The 9,825-nt window shown below is 37.9% G+C and overlaps 1 protein-coding gene across 1 annotated transcript; it reads left to right on the plus strand.

Annotated features, from left to right (window-relative positions):
- Positions 1-1,279: 1,279 nt before the first annotated feature.
- On the plus strand, positions 1,280-8,900 carry LOC104272603 (peroxidasin homolog; the record flags this gene model as incomplete). Its single annotated transcript, XM_009867647.1, has 6 exons — positions 1,280-1,351; positions 1,932-2,003; positions 3,927-4,096; positions 5,421-5,538; positions 7,575-7,744; positions 8,628-8,900. Coding segments are annotated over 6 exons (875 nt in total), but the record flags the coding sequence as incomplete, so codon positions are not given.
- Positions 8,901-9,825: the final 925 nt, after the last annotated feature.

Here is a 9,825-nt window from a genome sequence, read left to right on the forward strand (position 1 = left end):
CGGGGGGGCTGGGAGGCTGCCAGGCACGGGCCTGGCTCCTCGCCGCCGCACGAGCTTCCCAGCCCTCACCCCAACCACGCTCGACTGTCACCTCAGCCATCACCGCCGCTTGTTCCCGCTTTTCCTCTCTCTGTGGCAGCCATCCACCTCCAGTTGGGGAGTAGCGCGTGTGATGTGTTTCAGCACAAGGCATTCTCCCTGTTCTTTCGCTTTTCATCCTAAAGACTTGTTTTTTCTGGAGGTGTTTGGAGATCTGAGATTTTTTTCTTTGTTTCCAAATGATGGGCTTTTTCGATCCTCAGCCCACAGTGCTTTCTATACATGCGCATTCCTGAGTTTATCAGAGGTCAAAGAGGAAACTTTAGGAGGTTTGGATACGTTTGGAAATAACCAAAGTCTATAAATCATTTTCACAGTTCCTTGTGCAAGTCTTATCAATTATTTCTTGTTTTCTCATCTGCAAGGTTATGGAGTACCTCTACAATGGCCAATACTGTCACAGCAGTTACAGATTAATAACCTGCTTAATTATCTAGTTGTGTTAGACCTTTTTAGATTTACAGGTTTAACAACTGTGTAATATTTGTTGCCGTGTAATATTAGCAGCTTACTTAAGCATCAAGACAGCTGTGGTGTTTACTTGTACCTCAATTGCTGGGAAGCCCTTTGTCTAAAAGCAATTCAGTCAAAGTTGGTTTTATATTAGGAATTTGTTTGGCATTTGAGCTTTTCAGAACATTCATGTCTTTAAATTCATACACTAGAGCATGTTACATTTCAGCATCTTTTGAAATTATCACTCAGTGCAATAGCAATGAAAACAGTTTTTCTCTAAAAATGTTATTCTGTTGGAAACTGTAAATGTTTTCTAAACAGCCTGTAACATTTTCCTGTAAAAAATAATAATTTTATTTTTCCTGTGTATATTTGTTCAAGTATGCATACAAATGAAAATTAGACTTGGTAAAAGAGTGTTTAAAGTAGTATCTCCAAAGTCTCCAAAGCAGTGATTTTCAAAGATTTTTTTTGCACATGTATGTACAGATGCATAGAGATACATTATATATAGTGGTCTGCAGACGCTTCTTGTTCGCTGTGTCTTGTATTTCTCAGATTAAGTACAGGATTCAGGTGATAACAGAAGAAAGTTAAGCCCCTAAATCACTATCACCATTTAGATGTGCAAAGAATGTGTAAACAGTAACAAATGCTTTATAATGTTTCAGTTTCCTTATGAAAACTATTTCAGCATTTTTCTTTTTGTTTAACGTATTTTCAGGTATCTGCACTTTAATCAAATAGAAACGTTGGAACCTGAATCCTTTACCCATCTTCCAAAACTTGAAAGGCTGTAAGTTTTGTTTTTCTTGGGGTAAGATTCAGAAGTCAGCTTGCTTCTTTGTTTGAATTAAATCAAATGTTTGAAACTGGAAAATAATATTATTCCCATAGATTATTTTTAATCTGATTTTTTTTGTTGTAACTACTGCATAGTCTTTGCCAAGAACACTTTGGTCAGGCTGACCTTAGCGGCATGCGGAAATGAGCGTCGCCGGTGGTATATTTTTTCTATTGCAAAGCTATTTCCAAAAAAAGCTGTGATCAATGCTTGGCCTAAAATAAATGTTATGAATGAAGAAATAAGAGATTTATGTTATAACTTTTTTTAGTTTCTCTTTTGAATACTTACCAGCTCTCTTTGATTTGATTAATTTGTGTCCCTATGGCTTCTTTTTCCCCTTGTGGATATACCAAATACACCTTTGAGGCCACTTAAAAAATAGAAGCCAATGAATTGCTGGAAAAGGTTCGGTTTTTATTTTATTTTTTAAAAATTATTTTATCTTAAAGGACTTTCAGAAGAATGTAAATGAAAGAAGTATATATCAAAATCTGAATTATTACATTCATATTTCTGTGCTTTTTAACAGATTTTTGCATAACAACAGAATAGCTCATTTGATTCCTGGAACATTTAGCCATTTAGAATCTATGAAGAGACTGTAAGTAAACTGAATTATTATTGCAGTAAAGAAAATTTAAATAATCTAATTATACTGTATATTTATCTTGTTTGCAAATGCCTTTCATTGCATAATTTTTTTTAAAAAAAACCGTGTTCGTAAGCTGTGCTGCAGTTCTTTACATACATACATTGAGACCATTGCTGACTGACTATGTAATTGTCTTTGTTTCTTACCTTGGAATTATTCGTAATCATATAATCATATATTCTTGTTCTGTAGACTAAATAATATAGAGTGATCATTTTTTGTTTCTCCCCTGTTGTCTGCATGGGTGATTATTCTGTGATGTCTTTCAATTTTGGTTTATTTTTGGTATTTTCTTTTGTTTTACTTGTCCTTATCTGATGATAAAATCATGATTATAAAAAGGTATTACTTACAAAAACAATCCCAGAAGCTGGTTCTCCTTTAAATGCTTAGAAAATCAGATACTTCTTAGTCCCTCAGTAGCATTTGAAAACTCGAAATCAGTAGTTATGAGTACTGTAATAAGGTGAGTTGCAGAGGGTTTTCTGTCCCAAACTTTGGGTCTCCACTGACCTAGGATAGACATTGTTTGGATTACCCAGGACTGGCATTCTGAGAAAGGCAGCCATGCGTTCATGCCCCTCTTGCTGGGAGGACTGCTGAGAGTGTGCCCTGCACCAAGTCAATCTTGCACAGCTCAAGCTTTACCAGGAAAAGAGATCTCAAGGGACATAAAAGGACGGTGGTTTAGGACAGTTGTGAAACCGTGCCTTTAACTGTGGGCAAAATGCGAAAAAGAAGGTAAATTTTCATGATGTATGTACCTTCCAGTAATAACTGTTTCGCTCACACCTCCCTTAAATTCTTGAGTTCGAGTGAACACAAAGGGATAATTCTTCACATAATGCCTGAGCGGAAGATAATTTTAATAGTGACTATTAATGGAACAGAACACTGGGCTTGGCTGACCTGTTGTCCTCTGACCTGGCACAGCTTATCGCTAAAGGTCACATCATGACTTCCATGTTCCAGATGTAAATTCTACTGTAACATCCAATATATTGGGAGGTATTTGTGCAGTAACTTAAAAAGTACCTTTGGTTTTACCAGTTTCTCATAGGAGAACAGGGAAGAAATAATATCTGGGCATTTGTACAAAAGGTTAAACAAAATTAAAGCAGAAAATGTTCAAAATGTTTACTACCCTCAAAGATATGCCAAACTGAGGTTGCTTTGCCATGCAATTTTATTTCCAATCTATATATAGATATATTTAATGTTACAGATTCCTGTACTTACTGTTTGTTTTTTTCCTACAGGACCCCTCACTAGAAAGTGCAGGGCTCCATTTAGTAACAGGGACCTTCACTACTAGAAATTCCACTGAATTAATGGGTTTTCATTATCTACAATAGACAAGTGTTTTATGAGGTTACTGACCCACTGAATGCCACAAGAGCTTAATACTTAAATAAAAAACTGTGTCTTTGTTTCAGCTGCCTGATCAGCAAAACGTGAAGTTGTAAAAACATCAGGTTAGCTGTGAAATTACTGCAGTAATAAGTATTAATCACAAAAAAAAGTAAAAATGGGGAGAATGTTGTAAGTTCCTTATTTAAGCAAAGTGTGTGTAATGTCTTAAATAAAACCTGATTTATTCACTGAGTGCTGGGATTAAAAAAGAAATGTTGTTTAGTTGCTTGCTACATTGAACACAGTCCTACCCACGCAGTGAAAATAATATGCTTTTTTGTGATAAAGACTGCATATAAATAGAATGCATATAAGCAAGTAACTGTCACCTGTACTCCATATCGCCTATTGTCTGTATTCACAGATAGAGATGCCGCTGGTGTTGCAGAACTGTGTTGATCCTAGCAAAAGAGTTGAAGCTTACTGAAAGGTGTTGTGGCTGCTTCTTCTTTTGTGCAGGCGTTTGGATTCAAATGCTCTTCACTGTGACTGTGAGATCCTGTGGCTGGCAGAGCTGCTGAAGACATACGCAGAGTCGGGTAATGCTCAAGCAGCAGCTACCTGTGAGTATCCGCGAAGGATCCAGGGAAGATCAGTGGCCACAATAACTCCGGAAGAACTTAACTGTGGTGGGTTTGCCACCTCCTGATGGCTTCTTTAATCTGTTAAATGAACCTAAACTCTTTTTTTCAGTTTAGTTAGAATTTATTGTTCTATGCTCTGCTATAACTGACCACCTTTGGTCAATATGGGTTATTTCCAGAAATCTCCCTGTGTTTCTTCTCAGTTTTTGTCTGATTCTGACAGAACTGATTGCTTTTACTCCTCAGCCTATCTTTAATGAAACAAATATACTCATGTTTGAAGTTTCTTCTTGAGGAACTAACTGTCGTTATCTGGAAAGAGTTTATTTTTCCATTTTATATTTCAGTTTTGATCTAAAAGGATTGTCAACTAGGGCCTTTGGTGTTACATTAATAGTGGTTAGTGTCCTTTATTCTCTTCTGTACAAAGAAAAGGGAAGAAAGAAACTGTACAGAATTGCTCCTGATTTCACAGGAGTTTTAAAACTCTTGTTGATATTATTGGAATTGGCTTGGGCTGCTGGATTTCCTTTTCACTCAGCTGTACTTACAAGGACTGCCCTGCACAGGCACTGAAATCCCTGTCGCTAAAGCTTAATGGATAAGCACTTTTATTATAGTCCTCCTGTTTGCCTGTGTTCCTTCAGCCTCAGGGTGCAAAGGTTTGACCCAGTGGGCACCCTGGGGCTCAGCCCCACACCTATTCTGTGTCGAAATCAAAGTGCAGGTTTTTTATCAAGATATGGGCATTTCACTGCCCAGAAATGTGGGTATAAAATAAGTAATTGTCCTTTTACTTATTTGTTGGATGTAATTTTGATCATAAGAATTATGACTGTAAGCATCAACCAGTTTCTTGGAAAAGGTAGTAAAAAGGAGATTTAGTGCAAGAATAATTCTTAAGGCATCCTACTAGCTCTCTGCACATCTGAGGAGCCTGAATATGGAAACTGCAGGAAGCGAGCAGGACAAATTACTCTGTAGGAGGCAGGTTAGGTACTGATACTTATCTAGAGGAAGTTATTTTAAATAGCACATGTACTTAGTGCTTTAAAGGTCCTCCTTCATAAGTAAATTGAGCCTTTGTTCAAATAAATAAAACAGCTACTTCAGAACTTGATACAAATTTGCACAATCCGTTTCCAGTCTGCTAAAGGTCCTAAGGAACAGTGGAAGAGGTCAGAAAGGCTGCAGTCACTTTTGCATAGGGAAAAGTAAGTTTAATCCTGATTAAGCATATAAATATTTTAAGTTAAAACATTTGTGAAGAATATTTTTTCTACAACATGTATGGAAAATGTTTTATTTAGTATTCTTTAGTAGTTTTAAAACAAGTAAGAGTACCTTGTACGTTTTATTGTTGATACAGAGAGGCCAAGAATTACATCAGAGCCTCAGGATGTGGATGTTACATCAGGGAATACAGTGTACTTCACTTGCAGAGCTGAAGGCAATCCGAAACCAGAAATTATCTGGCTTCGAAACAAGTAAGTTTAAAAGAGGAAGAGAGAAACTCGATGTAAGTATGTTTGTGTATGTACGTTTCTGTGTGCATGTCCACTTGCATTACATGCTTATATATGGAGTAGTTACAGCAGAAACATAATTTTAAAAAGTATGTGAAGTAATAAATGCCCAGATCTGTTTTCATAATAATTCTAAACACTTAAGAGCTGATAACTTTAGAAAAATATTAATTTATGACTAATACTGTTGGTAAGGTTTCCAGCTGCATTTACACCTGTAAAGCTAAGATCATTTAGGTGCAAGTACCAGGCAACTCAATACGGACATGTTGCACATGCAGTTTGTGGATTAGCTAGTGTTTGTGTGCATTCTGAGGCAGAGCAAAAGCTACTTTTTTAAAGGACTCAGCTGGATCAAAGTTAGGTTTCAGAGAAGGTCCTCCTTGAGCCCCAGCTCTGTGGAGGCAGCTTTCCTCCAAGTTGTAGCTCCATGCCAGGACAGGAGAAATATATCAATTTCCAGGCTCCCCCAGACCAGTACATGGAGGGCAGGCAACTGCTTATTGTAGGGCAATTCAAGCTGGAGGGCATCAGGTGGTCTCCAGTGCAGCTTTCTGTTCCAAGCAGGATCATACCAGGGTGCTTTATCCAGCTGGGTGTTAAAAGCCTCATAGGATGAAGGTAGCAGAGGCTCTCTGGGCAACCTGCTCCATTGCTTTTCCTCACTCCTTAGGGGATAGAGGGAGGGTCTGAGAAGACTGTGTCTTCCAGCAGCCCAAGGACCAGCCGGCTGCAGGGTGATTGCTCAAGCTTTTCCCAGAGCCTGGCTCCCTCCGGCAGCTCCGAGCACAGGATGACTGACCCAGCCCCATGGCAGCACATCACCCCCTTTAAAGTGTTGTAAATTTACAATGGACACATGAATTGTGAGATTACCACTAGCTTAATCAGACTTTGGCTTAATAATGCACTTACACACATGGAGAACTGGATCCAGAACATAAATTGGTGCCCATTTAGTTTGTTAGTTGCTGATAAAATGGAATGACATAGAGTCCTGGTTCTGTACCTTTGTGCTGAAGTCGGTGAGAACCCCCCGCACAGCAAAGGTACAGTGTCTATGGGGTATGTCAAGAGCAGAGCCTTGAACTTTTATGCTATAATTATTTAATTAAAATTTTCTTTGGCTCATGTATTTCTTATAATAAACTAAGAAAACATGTATGCAGAATACACATATGAAAGAGTTTTAAGAAGAAATTTGAGCTTGGGGCATGGGATTATTGACTCTGGCTTGTTTCCTGGCTGCATGAATGAGAGCAAAGCTCTTTGCAGGGTAGTTGAATATGGCAAGATTTCAGTCAAAAGCCATTGACCCATTGAGCAGTGTGTTGAATAGATGAGCAGTAGGCTGGGTTTTGTGCGTAGAGGGCAAGATCTCATCCCTCCTCTGTGCTTTCTTCACCATGTACTGATGGATGGAGTGAGAAGCAATTGCTTTAATAGAAACCCATGACTATTCTTAGTTAATGTCACAGAAATGCATCCATAACATAGCCTGAAGACCTAATCTTGGCATACATTTCTAGCTAGTACAAATCAGGTTTCTTAGTGCTCTTTAGGCAATCCCGACAGACATTGGCACAAAGATGGTTTTATAGCAACTAACTCCTCTCTCTAGTAGAAAGTATCTTGAGTGTTGCACTTTCATGATACATTTCCAGTGAAAACATTTTGAATTGATTTGGCATTAAGATTTGCCTTAAAGGAAAAGGAGACCAGATATGTGTATTTTATGCAGTTCTTCCCTTTAAGCTTTTACTCATAAAAATATTTTGGCTTTTAATTTTGAAGATGTATTGCTTGTGTAAGCAAAGTTGGTTGATTTTTTGTTTTTCCTTTTTTCAGGAGAAAACTAAAAATTCTATAACTTAACTCAGTAGAACTGTTTCCCCTCCCAAGTTACTTTGGGTCATATATTTTTGAGTTTTGTTATTTGGCAGTTTTCTGTGCTTTTGATGTAAAGGTTTAACTCCAGCAGATTCTTTTCTTCACAGTAATGAGCTCAGTATGAAAGAAGATTCCCGTCTAAACTTGCTAGATGATGGCACATTAATGATTCAGAATACTCAAGAAACAGACCAAGGCATTTACCAGTGCATGGCAAAAAATGTGGCTGGAGAAGTGAAAACTCAGGAAGTTACTCTTAGGTACTTTGAGTCACCAGGTAAAGAACATCAAGATTGAATTTTGCATTCAGATAGAGAACTGTTTTGATAATAAGATTGCTAAAAATATGAAGCTTTGGATCTCATATGTTCTTGACATGTAGAGTTTTTGTGCTTGAGTATCTTAAGAACTAGATCATTAAATGAGATATCCCTAGAACAAAAATGCAATTCGGGCAATTAATTAATATATTTACTGTAGTACGAAATTCTGATAGTCTTGCAGGCTGCTGCATTGCAATGTTGCTTGGTACAATAATGTTCCTGTGGGATACGTGAAATCCCCAAACTTCTGAATGTGCCACTCGTGAAAATTTTCGTACACCCTGAGCAGCCATCCTTGCTCAGGAACTTTTTGGCCTGAATCTCTGTCTAGCCAGCCAGGACTTTGTGTTTGCAAGCACTAAATTCCTGTCCAGAAATGTAATGTTTTTAAATTCCAAACTTTACTCTGAGAAGATTTTGTTCTGTCACTCAGCATCAGGTAAACTTAAAATGTCACTGCAAACCAGACATGTATTTGAGAAAGTTACCAAATTGGAGCTTAACTAGTTTTGTCTTTTTATGCTCTTACAGCAATTTGTAGCCAGTTTGTTTTCTGGATGTCAGACCTTTATAAAGCAAATGAGAAGGAGGTGTTTGAAAGTGAATTTAATGTTAAGAAAAAACATCAATGCAATTGTATGAGCTTTCGTTTTTTATCTATTACTATTTATAAATGTCTGCATCTAGATTAGGATTAAAGAGAGGCAGAGTTTGCACCAAGTTAGAAGCATGTCGGAGCTATTAAACCCCTCCTAGATTCACCAAACTTAAAATATTCAGTTAAATTAGTGCTGTGTGAGCTGCGAGTCATATTTGAGCATCACACTCTTCTCACAGCCCGGCCAAGTTTTGTGATTCACCCGCAAAATACTGAAGTGTTAGTTGGAGAGAGCGTTACCTTAGAGTGCAGCGCAACTGGGCACCCTCAGCCACGAATTACCTGGACCAAAGGCGACAGAAGCCCTCTGCCAAGTGACCCTCGCATCACGATCACTCCATCTGGAGGGCTTTACATACAAAACGTGAAGCAGGAGGACAGTGGCGAGTATACATGTTTTGCAACTAACAGCATAGATAATATCCATGCGACTGCATACATCATAGTCCAAGGTGAGTAACGTTCAACTAGTAGTGACATGCTGTAGAACATATTAAGACAGTATATTACTTTAAATTGTGTGGTTTTGTTTTATTTTCTGAATTGTCAGAGCCAAGCCAAAATGATAAGAGTTTTTCCTTTTGAATACACTATTCTAGTGTAGTCCACTAAAAAGTTAGTTTACATTTTACTCAGAGTAAGGTATTATAGAATCATAGAATCGTAACAGCTGGAAGAGACCTAGAAGTCCAGCCTTTGTCCAGCCCTATGAACCTACTAAACGATTCCTCCCAGCACAACATCCACCCATCTCTTAAACACCTCCAGGGACGGTGACTCAACCACCTCCCTGGGCAGCCTGTTCCAATGCCTGACAACCCTCTCAGTACAGAAATTCTTCCTAATATCTAACCTGAACCTACCCTGGCCCAATTTAAATCCATTTCCTCTTGTCCTATCACTCTCCATTAGGGAGAATAAACCAACCCCTGCCTTGCTACAACCTCCTTTCAGGTAGTTCTCTGAAAATTAAGTTTCATTGATTATTCTCTGAAGTTAACCGCTGGTGTTTTGAAATGTTTATTTCTTATTATGTTTCATTTGTCTATGGGAGTAAACATGCAGTGTCAAATTTGTGAGGGATTATTTTTTTTTCTGTAACAGGCCACAATCTTAGAGACTAGAATTTGTGCCTGGAGTACTAGAAATTGAATTTCAAGTACAGATTTGTGCTGCCTTTCTTTTGTAGGCTTCAGTGAATGTGGCAACATTTTTAGCTGATTTTCATGGAAACTGTCATGTTGCCAGCTGAAGTGTTAGCATAGCTTTTCTGCAAAAGAAAAGTGAAACTACTCTAACTTATCACAATCATAATAATTTTGGTATTGCATGCCAATAATATGAGTATAAAATATTTCAAGAACAATATATCGGAAG

This window comes from Apaloderma vittatum, unplaced genomic scaffold (genome assembly GCF_000703405.1).
Source record: "Apaloderma vittatum isolate BGI_N311 unplaced genomic scaffold, ASM70340v1 scaffold30434, whole genome shotgun sequence".
Taxonomy (NCBI): Eukaryota; Metazoa; Chordata; class Aves; order Trogoniformes; family Trogonidae; genus Apaloderma; species Apaloderma vittatum.